At 40.5% G+C, this 15,783-nt stretch overlaps 1 protein-coding gene across 1 annotated transcript; it reads left to right on the top strand.

The window, feature by feature from the left end:
* The first annotated feature begins 3,041 nt into the window (after positions 1-3,041).
* LOC145907270 (uncharacterized) lies at positions 3,042-14,038 on the top strand. The gene is made up of 2 exons (XM_082994695.1): positions 3,042-3,077; positions 13,346-14,038. Exons 1-2 carry the CDS (start codon positions 3,042-3,044, stop codon positions 14,036-14,038), a joined length of 729 nt encoding a protein of 242 aa, XP_082850821.1.
* Positions 14,039-15,783: the final 1,745 nt, after the last annotated feature.

Below are 15,783 nucleotides of genomic sequence, written 5' to 3'. Positions count from 1 at the left end.
TTTTTTCAACGAAATTCAACTGTGGAGTTTCACACTATCCCATCCGTCAGTTTCACCTGCCATGTTGGCGTCTTTACATAAAATGTTTCACTAAAATAGGATTATTGCACACAGCAAAACATGTTGATCGCACGATGGCGATAAAGAGAATATTTAAAGTAGCATTCAAAAGGAAGTCTTCGACCAATGTGTGCGTAATTGTGGGTGTGGCAAAACACATTGTTTAGAAGAGAAAGTACGCTGATTTGCAAATGCGTGTAAACAAGCAATTAACAATGCGCAAGAAAATTACAGTTTAAGGCCGCATCGTTAAAAATGCGAGGTATTCACATCCGTTTTCTTAAAGTGTTTCCGTCGCAGCATGATTACACAAATCGAAATGGATCGATCCCACGGCTCGATTTGGATTATTAAAAAGTACGCTACGAATCGGTCTCATAACTTCAGCTCGCAATTTATGTCAAACAAGCCATTAATAATGGATCGATGGAGCTGTCAGATATTAAGCAAGCGCAAAAAAATGCCGCAATACCGCACGACCGCATGTTCTCCAAGGAGCCCTTGCTCGTTGGAGCACGTTAGTGATGTCGGTGGTCATTTATCCGTGCCTTGATGGTTTGTCGATTATCCGATAGCGCCTATTATTGGAACCGACAAGTTCAGTGGGTTTAAAAGATCGCGTGGTTTTGTAGTCATTTAGTGATCAGTAAGCTTACCGCAAAAAGCTGAAGAAAAATTGGAACTACAGATTTGGAACAAATAGTTTAGTATTCTACATGATACCTGGTGGTCAAAACCAATTTTCAATAGTCTTATCATTTACGATTATTTTTGCGCTGAGCATTTAGCTTTTTATTAAAACTCCGCAGAATCGCCGAAATAATCTTTTTGGGTCATTATAGAATAGTTTATGGATGATCAGAACAGCAAAGTTTGAGCCGCAAGTAGAATAATTGTATTCGAAAAGAGGCAGTGTCCGATTCCACAGATTTACAGCCAATAGGCCTGATTTTGTCATGCATAATGCAACGAAAGTTAAGAAGATAGCGAGGAAAAAGTCTGACCTATATTCCGATACACATTTGACGAATATTAACCTAAATAAGAATAACACCAGCTGTAGGCTCCGTGCCACTGTTCTCAATTAATAAAAAGCGATGGAAGTGGTGACCCGGCCTGCTGCAGTTAAGTGGCCGCACATGAATAATTAAAGCTAGACTTTTTGTTAAACGGTCTGCAGACCGCCAGAATAATAAGGAAACAAGAAGCGGCACTGTTGTTATTACAAGACATAGTGGTTGTTTGCCAGGATAACTGCTAATATCTCGAAGGACCGACGTCAGTAACAACGTTGTAGAAATACAGATCAGACGTACGACAACGTCAACTTCGTTATCCTTATTGTTTCTTTGTTAGTTTACGTAATAAATGTAAGTTAGAAAAGGCCTTCCAAGTTGGCAAAGCAGTTGGCACGAATGACTTGATATGCTGAGCAGGAGATACTATTCTGCAACAGAAGTTTACTGTGGTCGTTGATTCAAAGATAATTGTTTGTCGTAAGCCTGTTATTGCAAAAGTTTAAACTTTGTGGCCAGTCTACAACTCGCAGTTAAATTTACATCAAGCATTGAAGGGAGTTAGTTATAACAGAATCAGCAGAAATGTGCTTCGTGGAGCAACGCAGAAACTAATATAATTGTTCCTTTCCAATAGTTGTAACAAAGCAAATGTTTTTATAAAAGCAACATTTATTTACCCGGAAGCATTTTTAAAGCGTTGCTTGCCTAAAAATCTTAAATCTTTATGCACGAAACTTTTGCGAGAGTCCGGAGTTAACAACAGTTCTGTATAAAATACAAGTTAAAGCAGCCGCTCGTCATTGTAAAAAAACTTTTTTAATTTTGTCAGCTAGTATGCACGGAATGCAATCGACTATCTTTAGGTTTTAAACCACCTGGGTAAATCTTTTTGTGGGGGAAATCTTTTTGTCGAAAGCAAGCACTTTAATGCCAATGTTTTCCAATATCATTTGTTTGTTTATTCACACTTAAGTTGTTCTGGCGCTGCATTTTATGATTGAAATGTTGCGGCCACGACCAACATACCCACCGAGATAGTCATAAATGCGCTACGCAAAATTTAAGAGCGTGCCTAAGCATCAATCTATTTTAACTTCTTGGCTTCCAATGGTCCTGGCGAGAAATCCATTTCCCTTGTGTATCTACAATCGATGGTAACAAATTCTGAGACGGACGCAATTTGTGCGCCATAATGAGTGAAGAAGGAAAGGTAATTGCGAGCAAAGCGCAAGTTGCCTTCGTTCGCTTACCAGAAGCCAATCAAATATGTTCTAAGGGGATTGTAATCGAATCAATTGTTGCCAATTGCCTCGCCCCCGACAGTGCCAAAACTTGATAATGGCGATTTTTCGACGGTTTCGGAATGAAATTACGCAACACTCTATAGGCCAGACGTCCAATAGATGCCTTTACTCGTTGAATAAGTGGCCATGCATAAGAGCAGAGCTTCTTAAACTATTGGCCACTAATTTAATTTCGTGGTCGCAAACGCAAAAATAACCCCAAAGATTTCCAATGGGTCGTTGATTGTTCTATTATCGGCAACGTATAAGACTCACTGAGGGGTGGCAAGAAACCATGTTTCTTAATATGGGATCAAACAGAAGAAAACAGTTTAAGAAGCTCTGATGTACGGACTATTTAGCATTAGTTGCATTTTCGCTTAATTATGTGCGTTACTTGCACGTAACTTGGCGTAACAATAAGCAGTGCCGAAAAACTTACAGTAACTTATTAGAGTCTCAGACACCTTTATTTCGACGTATATAAGCAAATCCTTAGTCGAAACTTGTAACAACTAGCTGTAAAATTCGGGACTATTTTGTACACTTCTTTTCATATACTGAACTTGACCTTGTTATTTCTTGGCAGCTCCAAATAATCAATGTAATTAGAGCCAACCTTTAGCGAGAGGTTTTGCAATGCTGGATTAGTGACGATTGTGGCGCAACAAAGACAACCATGAGAGCTGGAGTTGCTGCCAGTCGGAAATTAAAGGTAAGTTTTAAAACTGGGAAAGCAAATGAAATTTTTGAAGAATAATTGCCGTTGTAATTTAGGTTATTAGTCACGTTTTAGTTATGACAGTCGCGGCTTAAATTCAGTCTTGGCCGATTTGCCAAAATGTTCCGGTTATAGGCAGTCAGTCAACTTGCTGTTCATGGTAGCATATGGATGCTTGGTCGAACACAGTGTACAGGCGTCCCGTTTTTGCAAACCCATGTTCTCAGTGGTGGCATTCAAATTTAGAGGAAGGTTTTGTCAGAAAAATATGGAACCAAAATAAACAAGGCTTCCATGTTTAACAACCGGTTCGCAAATTGTAAAAGCATATTTATGCACTATCCACTACTCTATAGTTACAATGTGATTTAAGTAACCAAATTAACACTTATGTAAATGATTTTTTATGGAAGTATGCCAGTTTGTAGAAAAAATATGGCATGTCTACCTATGCATACTTGCAAAGCTAAGTACTGTACATGCAGCGTAACGCTTAAGGAAATTGAATTGACCAGAATCCCGAATAAAATATGTCGTGCGGAATATGTATGATTTTATGCTGTGGAGAACACAGCTCTATTTGTTTTTCTGTTGATATAAGGATTCAGGTCTGGGCGTGGCAATTAACAATTCTTCGTTTACGGCGGTTTATTTGGACAAGGGGAATTTGCATCATGTCAGTAAAAGAATTAGGCAAAAGTGGAATAGCTCGCTTCGCGCCTTTATGGCATGGCCACGAGATGGCAGTGAAGACATGTATCAAAATTTCTTTCGCTGAGGTAAAGTCCCTTGACAAAACCTCATTTATTCGTGTCAATTACGTCATTTGACATACACGGGAATAAAATGTATTACCGAACTCTTGCACATGACCCGTGTTTGTGTACTTTGGTAAAATTTGTTTTTTTAACGTATTATTGGGTGCCGAGCGCCCAACGTGACACATGAAGACTTGGTTTTTGGCACGAAACAACGCACTTGAATATGGAATGACGCATTTGCGCGAGACAGCGACATGTTTGCAGCAGGTGGTAATTGTGGTGAGAATATGATTTAAAAAAGGCTCAGATGGCTGCAGGCATTGTTTGGTATGACAAAATTCAATAGAGCCTGTAGGCCTGTTTGCTGCGGTGCGATAACATGTTATTGTGATGTTTGTCAATATTGTATTGGGTTGGTGTGAGTTTTAACAAGAAGATGCCGAGAAGAGTGTCGCTATTAACAAAGGTAACTTAAACTTTGTACAAGTATGTGTTAACTTAAACAAGCAATGTTTTAACTAAAAAATGAAGGTAGATTAGGAATTAAATTATGACATCAGATAAGCTGATTATTAGTCAGATTATCCCAGCTGATTCGGTATGAACAAAATGTTTTTTATCTTCGCCCTTTTCTGAGAGAAAAATGCTTTTGAAAATCAAGAAAAAATGAGTATTATCTTTGTAGTTCCAACTAGTGTGCGTCCTAACGAGGCGAATAAAATTATTTTGTGAGTAGCATAAAAGAGACAGCGTAATTGAAAAAATCACTTGTTAAAAAAAAGTGCCTGGTGAACAGAAACCGGATTAGCCGAGTTCTACTCGGTGCTGAAAGTAAGACGTTCCGGTAAATTCAACGGCTATAATGTGTCCCAAATTGTTATGAGAAAATTTATTAAATTCGCTTGTTTCGCGGAGCTGGACGCGACACTTTAGTCCACCTAAATTTTACTTTCGGGCGACAACTATTGATAAATAATTCACTGGCAAATCTAGAATAATTTTCGGCGGCGCTCGCTGCATATAGCATGGTCGAATGCGGAGCTAAATTGCTTACTTTGGCCCAAGCAGAAAAGGGTAAAACCCGTCAGGGTCGAAATGTCGTATTTATGCGTTGCGCTCATCCAATGAATTATGTATTTTTACAATGCAAAGGCTGCACGTGTTTCATTTTTTGGCTCTTGTTGTCTTTGTCACATGTCCGATCCCTGCGGCACGGCCTCTGTTCTTAGATTTGACTTTACTGGAGATATGTTTGGCATCGATCCAAGCAAAGCAAACAGCGGTTGGTTCCAATCTTAAACCAAAATAATAAAAGCTGATGGTGTTCGTAAAGTAAAAAAAAACACTGCACCTGATCGCGATCTCGATTTCAATAGATTTTAGATAGAGATCACACGGGCGCTGTTCGTACTCTTCGTGAGTAATTTTGATTATCTGACCAGTGAAGCCATGTGTATCGGCACCACCAAGCAGCACAGACTGATTCCTGTGGTCTTTATGACATTTTCCCTTAGTATATTTAAAATATACGTATATTGCTGAAAATGCTGTTGCTCCTTTTCCTTGATTATTACGATTGTCATTATTAGATTTACCGCAAAAAGTGAAAAAATGCTCAGCACGCACACAATGCCCTGTCTAGTACGTTAATTGCATTCACACGAAACTCAACAGCAATGTTACTGTGAAATAGTAGTTTTCAAAAAAAAATATGATTTAATTCAATAGAATATGTAAAAAAACGTAATTTTTTTTATCATAGTATAACCATCAAAACACATTTGTCTTGGACGTCGTTCTTTCTCTCCATTGACCAATTAAAACACCTTAACGAGTACTGCCTCGTTGTTAAAGCAGTAAACAAATATTCGTCAAAATTTTGTTTTTCCGTTTTGCCCTATATAAGTTGCGGAAACTTAAAAAAGGATCTTTGCTAATTAGGAAAGCGAGACATTCTTCAGGTCCTAGGGGTTTTTTTTTCGCCCGAAGTAAGTTTCCCAGTCAACATCTTTGAAGTTCCAACTCCCGTCATCGCCCCGTCCCCCTGGCCACGCTGATTAATCATTTGCCAAATTACTCGCGGCACTAATGGGCCCACAATATCTCCAGTTTCGATCAGGATCTACTCAGCTGCAAAACCCACAGGAGCTCGCTCTCTTCGTAACGAGAGAGTGGATACCCCTCCGATCGGGATTAATTGCGCCCTTGGCGATAGCTCGGCGCTGTAAGCCCATGGGACTCAGACTACTTAGAGACGCGTGAATTTTCGATTATTTCACCTCACGGCTTTTTTAGGCTCAGCGCAGGCCCGAAAATCAATATTTTTTGAACTCCTGCAACTGCAGTCGCTGATGTTTGACCACTGGTTTAACAAACTGTGAAATACAGTTATTCTATACCATTCTCTCTCGGCGGGCCCCTTGTTGACGACACCAAGGCAATCGCAGGACCTCCCTTTTTCGTTTTTTTTTTAAATCTGCTTTCGATAAGATTTGAGTTTGGTGTGTTACGTCACAATGTGTTTTTTTAAATTGTTGTTCTGTGAAATCAACCCCAATTCCCTAAGCTGACAAATAAATCATTTTTGAAAGGTAATATTCCCCCAGCCAAAATCAATAGATTGGTTGATGCATTGGCTCCATTTCCGTAGCTTGGCATTAAATATTTATTTGACCATGACAAAATTAAACTAATGAAACTTGTCAAATGTTTAACTGTGGCGTTTTTATTGTAATTGTGGGATAATTTTACGAATATCTTACCTTTAAAAACATGGCGCTTTTAATGGAGTTTGCCTTCCACTGTTGTAAAATCATAAAATGCGTACGTCAGGTTCTTCCAAAAAGATTGCTTGGCGAAAAAAGGTATTACCATTTTCAACAGCGCATTGCTATTCTTACTGCGGATTTAAGTCCTATGACTAAATTAAGCTAATCGTCTGCCATCGATTTGATTTTCTGGATCACACACTGTTGGCACCACCGTGCGTGAGCCGACAAAAAACATTATAACTTTCATAAAATGTAATGTGTAATTATAATGCACAGGGAAGGACAAATTTGCAGCAAATAAACTGCCATTTTTTTGCTGCCAGAATTGCAATTCCTATTTATTTTGCAGCAATTTCATTTTTTTCTTCGAACTTGCAAATAACCAATATTGTTCCATAAAACGCAGAACATATACAATGTTACTATTCAAGTGAAAGCGAGATCAAGGTGCTACTTGAAACCAATATTGTGTCAAAATTTCTTGGAACTAGCTTCAGGACGGCGAAAACGCTCGTTGCAAAGAGTCTGCAAAAGAAATAATAATTCTACAACCCCCTGCCTCAACAAAGTTAAAATTATTTATTTCTATAACTAACAACAACGTTGTGAGCCAATCAGCAACGCCTATTCAAAAAAGCAAAAAACAACCGCGCAAAAACCACTGGAGCGTGTCGGGAAAAGTGCTACAAGGAAACTGGCAACACAAAGGGAGCAGGGTTGGTTTCGCCTCGACGGGCTTCGCACTTGGAGGAAGGTGGCCATCAATTTTTAATGACGTCAAAGAACCGCACTAAAATATTGAAATTCGATACGCACTGCCTGACTTTGTGCAATGTCCAGAGAGGGGAGTGGAAAAGTTTGTTGGTGTCATATCGTGGGTTAAGTGCGTGTGCACCTTCTGAAAAAGGTTTTACCGGTGACATCCCGCTTGATACTGCACATGTTTTTGGGGCTGTACCGCAGTTCTTGTGTATTAAGTGAATAGCAAATATTAGGGCGTTTTAAGTACAAATGTGCAAGGTTAACACAGGGCAAGAGTACGCGGACTGTATATAGGTCTCGTTGTGGCTTTTGCGGCAAAGCGCCGACGGCTTATTTACGATAAGGTCAAATTAGGAAAACTGTCGAATTTAAGAAAAAAACTTTTAGACTTTGACGTCATAAGTCCTAATATTCGATGCACAGTTGTTTACTTTAATGAAGGAGATTTGAAAATTTGTCTCTTACAGCGGGTCTTGTTCTATATTTCTGAAAGATCTCTTTCTGATATAAACAAACAAATAGCGGAATGACAAAGTTTGCATTTAGAACGCCCTGCTGTTCAGGTAGTGGCATGTTGTTTTTGGCGCAGGACTGCTGGGGTTTTAGCTTTTAAATCGATTTTGCATGAAGACGTTCTTCCAGTTTTTAGAGTCGTGGATGCAAAGACAAATGCGTAAAACCTCAAGGTTATTCAAATTTTCCATCTTTAAGATATACATAGGTTTATCTTTTCCCTAAAATTACGTAGCTGCGTGGTTTGAAATGATGTCGCTGAATAAAACATGTATAAACATACACGTATACAGCTTCACTAATTTGCGCGTAGCTCCTCGAGTAAAACGCACACGTTTGCGAACGAATATTACCCAGTTCAGAAAAGTTTGTACCTCAGTTTTGGGAAACACGAACACGTCAGCCCTTTCGCAGAAAATTAGCTCTTTATCTCATAGCTCGTAACCACAGTGAGGTAAATATTTGGATTACGAATCGAATTTGCATAACCTCTGTGGATTCTTTCGCCGACTTTGTGCAAATCGTGAGGACAGATAGCCATCATCTGGTGGGCGTCGCAACCTTCGCGAGAATTCATCGTTGGCCCTTCGCTGCAATAAATCATAGACAGGCGAAGCACGAGTCGCCCTAGCAGGGGTCCATACGGTGTTGGTTTTCGAAGTGTTTGTTTTTTTCAGCTGTTTCAATTGCAGCCTGAAAAGGGAGAAGTCTGTGAATATGAGGATGTATAATAACAAGATTATTTTGCAAGAATTGTGTTTTGCGTTGCTCTGAGTCATAACCGAGTTATCGCCTTTGATCAAAAGTCATTAAAATCCACAATTAACTCTAAACGAGAAACTGTTATGATTAATTTCCATCGGCGTTTTTTTTCGATAAAGATCGATGAGGGAAAGAAATCGTATAAATGTCGATACGGCGTTCGGTCGTGTTTTCGAGTTGATCCCCGGCCGCCTGGCCAAGTTAATCAGCATCAAAAACATTTTGAAAGTTAAATGAATGCAGAAATAGCTTTCCCGATGCTGTCAGCGTTGGGCTCGCGTGCGCCATCGCTAATTGAATAGTAAAAGAAAATCGAACGGCGCAATAATGCGCGCGTTCTATGATCGATTGTTACGTCACATGTGCGGGGAGAATCAGTCGTCTCGCAACCTTTGCTTCCGTTTCTAAAGTTAAAAAAGAAGTCGCTTTTTAGATGTCCAGCTGTACGGGCAGACGAAATACAGGTCTCGCATTTTTAATCTAAATGTTTAATCCCATAGCATATGTTAACTGCACCCCGATGCTTTTCAGTTGATTGTAATCTTGTTCGCGCAAGTCAGAAGTACAACATTGAGTTTTAGTATGTGTGGATATACTTCGTGTAGTATTAAATCGGTAACTTTGGTGGTTCCTTTGCTGACAGAAAAGTTTCAAAACAACTTTTTTGGGCTGGTAATATTGTGAAACTTTATCTAAAATGTAATGAAAAGTACACACTTATAAAAAAATAAATTCAATAACGCAGTAATGTTTCATGCAAACGCATGATCGATTGGCAGGGTCGCCCCACTGCGCAGGTCCTTAACTTGGTGATCAGAGCTATATCGGATCGGTTTTGCAGCTTTCGTATCAGCAGGCATTGCAGCTTATAGCTGGATCAGCCACTTTTTCTAACAAGCTGCAATGCCTGGGCGGCGAAGCCTGCTAGTTAAATAAAGCTAAAATATGCACTTCGCACCGGATGAATTCCGTGAAAACAATTCATATTGGGGAACCGGTAAAAACTGGGCGGTTGTGGAACATCACTTTCGTAGTTTTCAATGCCCGGTGCTGCAAGGCCTTTTGTTCGTAAATGCTACATTTCCTGAATGTTGCACGTACAATTTCTTCCGTAAATTGCCTCGGGTAATCATAAAAATTGCGCAAAAGAAACTACCATACGTATTTTAAATGCAACCTGCTTGTTTTTAATATGTATTTTTTTCCTCCATTCACATCGCTGTCAAGCACCCCGCTTCAAAAGTTTGTGTCGTCTTGAAAGCAGATCGTTCGCCAGGTTGCGGGACCTTCCATAAATAATGCAGCAAAACTATGCCATACCCTCGAACTGTATCGAATTGTGTCGTTCTCCCCTTTCCTGTGAAACAAACGATTATCGTGCCTTGTTGTTCCATACCTGATGCAACCCTTTGCAGCACATTCGCTCGTCGGAAACGAAATGCTTTTCTGAATCACAAATTAAGGCGAGCCGAGGTCACCAGTAAAGGTGTATTATTGGATTACTGAGTTTGAACGTGCGTAGATTTTCAACAGCGATTTACGAATGTCTTTGACAGACGTGGCCACCCAGAGCGATTTTTTTGGGAAAATGCTTGCATTTTACCCGTTGTAATTCCCCTTATTGATTGGCATTTGGGTAAGGTTCCGGTAGCCGTTGTATCTGTTTTACGTTCAGCTGCAGACAGGGCCACTGTTTCGAACTAACGGGTGTCATCAGTGCAGCTAACGTGCGACTTTCCACGATTTTGTCAGCTAAATAGCCAAGCATGACTTCAAACGTCAACAATTGGGTACCAAACTAGGTGTAACCCGCCGGAACCAAGCAAAAGCTAAAACCAACAGCGTATCAGTTTAGCAATGTTTTTTTTTGTACCATATAAAAATAGGTTTTTAATTGTATGCAGTGCGGATTGCTGACATTCCCAAAAAGCTCTCTTGGAAAAGTGAAATATAGTTGTGCAAATTTCGTTACTTTTGGACAGTTGAGCAGTAATGCAGATCTGAAAGTGGTGCAAACCCTTTTGTAAAGGATTGCTCCGATTGTCAAACGCCGTGGTGCGTTGCAGCAATTTGCGATATTTCGAGAACAACTATAATACAAAATTACAGGCTAAACCTCAAAATATGCCGCTATGACAGACGTGTTGGAAAGTATATAATCTAAGGGGATAATACTGCCCTACTGAGCATTGACGTTTACCAGCGACCCAAATTCATTAGGTTTGGAAGTTACTATTTTATAACAGAAGGTTTCAGATTGAAGTCGGCTGGTTAGGGGATATATGTGTTTTCTGCCAAGTTAAATGTCAAAGTTGGTCGATGGGGTGGAGGCGTAAAAATGTGCGGGTTTCCTGGTTAAGAGCATGACCTTTGTTTAAACGAAATTCAAGACCCCATTGTCTAACCTTGTTACCAAAAAATCGACCGAGAGAGGGGTTTGACTAAAATGTCATGAAGTTGTCTCAAGCTAATTAGCAACATTATAATGCGCCAGGATGGCTGTTGCTGCTGCAGAGTCATTTCGATTTAAAACGCAAAGTTGTTGAGAGGTTGGAACAGGATCTGTTTGCCTGAACATAATGAATAAGATCGCAGCTTCCTCTGATGGTGGGATAAGTTTTTGTCGGAACGTGGTCCATGTTATAATTATATTGTTAGTCAACCTTTATTCTCGGAACTGAAAGCAATTCAGTGAAAAATTTTGACCCCCCAAAAAATAAATTATAAAATCCTATATGTACACGAGTTGCCAGCGTTAAAACGTGTCAAGTTGAGTAATTGCCACAGTTGTCAAACAGCGCAATAAGGTTATGTGTTTTTTGCGTCTGTCCTAAAAAAAACAAGAAAATACCGACTGAAGAATTAGGCTCAGTAAAGCATTACACAAACGATTGTTGGAATAAATACCTACAAAACTTCGATTCTGTGTAACTTAAGTGCCTGTGAATTTTCACTCATGTTTAACCTCATGTTTCCATTAGTCACTACTCGTTGGTGGCTTCGGGTAATTTTTTTGCCCGACATTTTTGTCATTACTCATTTCTTTCTTTGTAGAGGCCGAAGGTTGCCGGCGCCACCGTTCCGCTCCATAACATTAATTATTCAGGCACTCGCGGGCAATAAACTGTCGGCGAGAGTCACTCGCATCCACGCCGACCGCGCAAATGACTCGTTGTCGAACGACGTTTCAATCGTTGTCAATCTCCACCGCGTCAATCAACGCCCATGAGGACGTTTCCATGGCAACCTCAACGTGCGTTTGGGAGAAACTGCGCTGTGCAGGCGCCTTGTTTAGGCGTCGGGGGTGCTCTAGGTGTAAACAATTTCGGTTATGATGAGGATTGAGAATTTAACACATGATGCAAAAAAAAGTTTGGACAAATGTGTTGGTTTTTGGTTATGGAGGCGTCAGTCTTGGACAACCGGCATTTTTTTTAACTTTTTTGAAATAGATTAGATATAAAATTGAAATTGCTTTGGTTTTCCTTAAATTAGATTAGAATTAGCATGGCGACACTTTGACGACAAGATTGACACGTATTGTGATGTACAATTCACCTGTGTTTGTGAAACCGTGTCAGAAGTAACGTGTTTGATCAAACCGAAAATTATATCAGAACTAGAATCAGAGCTTACTTAGTTTTGGCAAATTAGATTAGAATTTAAATTATCGACATTTTGCTCTGATTCGCCAAACTAGAGAATCAGAATTATCTATAGTGGTCCAGGTCTGGGCTACGGTGGCTACAAGGCTAATAACGTATAAGAACACTTTAATGGATAAGTTCTCACAAATTTTGTTCACCACGCACTTGTTGAAAAAAAATAACAAAAAAGTTTCAACGCAACTCCAACAAAGCACCTAAGAGAAGTGTGTTTGATCTCTATTAAGTTGGCGAATATTTTGACCTGAGTATTTTGTGTGTTGAAACCTCATTAACTGAGAATCAATGCGAGTTATATCCAGTCTACTGATGGTCAGTTCGATTGGCACATTCAAACTATGGACCAAAATGGATTTTTAATCAATAGTATCCCATTACCGACATTTCGTCGGATGAGCGCGCCATTTCAGTTTGAATAATTTCGTGAGAATTTCACCCGAAGGATTTCTTCACTCGTATCCGTGCGCTCCCTTGTGGACTTCACATGACTTACCTTCATCAACCGTTGATCATTAGATCGGCATTCCCTCCAAATTGTGCGGTCGTGTGCGTTGGGGTGAACCTGCGCATGATTGTTTTTTAATTGTTGAGTGATGGTTGCTTTTGGTGCGAGTTACGAGCTGATTAATAACTTCTGCCATGGCCGTATGCTATCGAGCAGAGATCTTATATCTTCAGAAAAGGTTTAGATCAGCAGAGCGTTGGGCCTACTTAACCGAAAGTCGTGAGTTCGAATCTCACCGGGAGCTAGATGTTTCGTTTCACGTTCCGAAAAAGTAGATTTGACTTTGATGCGATGCCAGGATCTTTAGAAAAGGTTTAGATGGGTTGTCAGATTTGAGTTTTGCTGTGATCATGCTGCTATATAGCCGTAGTACTTGTATTTTTTTGCTAAAATCTTTGACAAGATTTAAATTGCAGTTTTTGTGACACTTGCCATGAGCTTGAAAACGCATCAATGCCATAGTGCCAAATGCCTCCATGTAATGCAAACTAAACGCATATTTCCTGTTTTTTGTCAATTTTAGCCGAAAGCAGTGGAGGAAACCACAAAACTAACTGCATCTGCCAGTTCCCACCACAGGAGCGAGCCAAAGAGCCGACGCCACCACAACGGAACCGGCGACCCCGGCGACACCAAGCGGCCGTCGCGTCACAAGACCAACAGCTCAGCATCTTCACCCAAAAATGTCACCAATTCCCGCCAAGAACAATACGCCCCCAGATTTTCGGGCGTAACTCGATTGGACGTTCCGGGGAATTCCCCTGTCCCCCTGGGAAACTGTAACGGGGGCTTGACAGTAGCGCGACACCTAGCGAATTCGCTTACTGTCGAAGCGGCGAAAAAACAACAGCCCGTCGGCTCGACTCGACAGTACACCGCGCGAGATTCAGTGGTGTGTCTTGTGAGGGTGGCAAATTCGGCCGACGCCTTCATGGCCGCCGGGGCCACGGCGAAGGGCGAAGAGCGCCTGGCGAACGTTCGGAAACAGTACTACAGGAAAGCCATCGCGCTCATGTCGGTGGGGGGGTTCATATTCCTGCTGGGGGTCACTTTTGCCGCGCTGTTTTTCGCCGGCTTCACCCCGGTGCAAATGGCCGGGCCCGTGTGCCTGGCCATCGGTCTGTTGCTGGGCGTTTGCGGCCTCGTGTGGATCCCAATTATCAAGACGAAGTTAAAGAGGAAACAACAGATGATGACGCGGACGTTCAGTCTGTGATTTTCTAGGGGACTTCCCTCATACTGTTACCGTCCTTTTTGTTGCACTGTTACTTAGGTCGGCGAAGAATTCTTAGACGGAGCCGACAGAGTCCTTAGTGGTGGTATATGATCTCGCCAATAGTCCATGTAGGGCAGCAATTTTTAACCTTATCAAGTGTGTTCGCGCCCCATCAAAGCATTTTTGCCACTTTCCTGTGACGATAATTTATCTGAAATACTAAATGAAATGCGTGTTTAAACTATACTGACTATAACTTCCTCAGTATACGCCCTTGCTTTTAAGTCAATGCATCATTTCCAAGACACCTCAAGTTGAACTGTGTTCAGTGTCATGCTTCACTTTTAAAGAAAAACATCAAGTTTCATATCCTCTGGAATCATAATTGCAATGCCATCTTATATGCCATCATCATTTTTCGTCGCGTCGCATTAAAAAGCATTTGTCAAATAAAATAATTTGACATCATTTTTTTGTACAACCTATTTTCACGTATGTTTACAGTTGACAGAGGGGAAAAGGGACCTTTTTTGAGGGGCCAGCCGACCCACGAGCTTGGGGGCCTTTGAGTCACTAGTTTTCTCAAACCGCCATATTCGCGGAATTCTGCATGGAGGAATTCAATTACCCACAAGTGATCAAATCTTATCTTTCAACATAGGTCGCTATGCATTCAAAATCGTAGTTTTGAGCACTTAGTTTAAATCTCGGTGAAAAAAACTTAAATATTTTTGTATTAACAGCGCGATTCCGAACAAACTAAAAGCTGCATGTATGGATGCAATTTGGCCGAAAATCAGAATTTTCTGTGGAATTTTCCCGTGGTGAAAAAATGCCTTATATAGTTGCAAGTTGGGCCAATTGAAATTAATACTCGATATCTCCAAACCAAATCCGCCACATTAAAACTTAATTCCACGTTGTCCAAATCCGTCACATTGGTTACCGCAAACAAATAAAATCATAACCCATTGTGTCGTCACTTGCATCGCGATTGTGTCTCGTTCCTCATCTATTGATACAAGAATCTTCTGCCAATGAAAACTCGAACGGAATTCCGAGCGATCCGCTGCTCGGGTATAGACAAACATTGCTCCATTTACGGCTGCATATAAATTGGGAACCTGGAAGCCAAAGTCCTGTTCACATACCTCGGTGGTTGGCCGACGGCAGACAATAAGATCACAATGTTAATTGTGTGGTTTGCACGCGATTTTCTTCGGAAATTTATCGAAAAATTTCAAAAATACGGACATAAAAGCATGTTGTTTAGCATTATAGACACAGCCTCCTTTTTAGACAAGGCACGAGCTAAATGCAAACTGATGACAGTAAATTAAGAGTTGTAATTGAAACTTGCATGAGCGACAGGTTGGTCAAAAACAGAGAGATGGAAGTTAGCAAAATTACTCGCAAAGAGTGGCAGAAGCTCAGCGTCAGTGCGATTTTTTATTATTAAATAAACAGAAACAGTAATTTCGCCTAAACGGCATTGTCAGCTTAAGTACTTTTTCAAATAATATTTTAATATACTGTGTAATAAAAGATTGCACTGACGCTGAGCTTCTGCCACCCTTTGCGAGTAATTTTGCTTATTTCAATCTCAGCCAAGTATTTTTGGATATCCCACCAATAAAGTCAGATGCATCGGTACCACCAACAGGCTGATTTCGGTGGTCATTGTGGCTTTTTTCCTGAGGAGAATAATAAACGAAATGTCTTTAGCAGTGTTACGTTTTGGGAAA

The sequence above is a fragment of the Ascidia mentula genome, chromosome 6 (assembly GCF_947561715.1).
Source record: "Ascidia mentula chromosome 6, kaAscMent1.1, whole genome shotgun sequence".
Taxonomy (NCBI): Eukaryota; Metazoa; Chordata; class Ascidiacea; order Phlebobranchia; family Ascidiidae; genus Ascidia; species Ascidia mentula.
This window is presented reverse-complemented; position numbering and strand designations above follow the sequence as displayed.

Bases quoted from the DNA above. Each gene is read 5' to 3' on its own strand.
- LOC145907270 (XM_082994695.1), top strand. From the start codon at position 3,042: ATGAGAGCTGGAGTTGCTGCCAGTCGGAAATTAAAG. The intron at 3,078-13,345 runs GTAAGTTTTAAA...TGTCAATTTTAG, and splicing joins CTGCCAGTCGGAAATTAAAG to CCGAAAGCAGTGGAGGAAAC.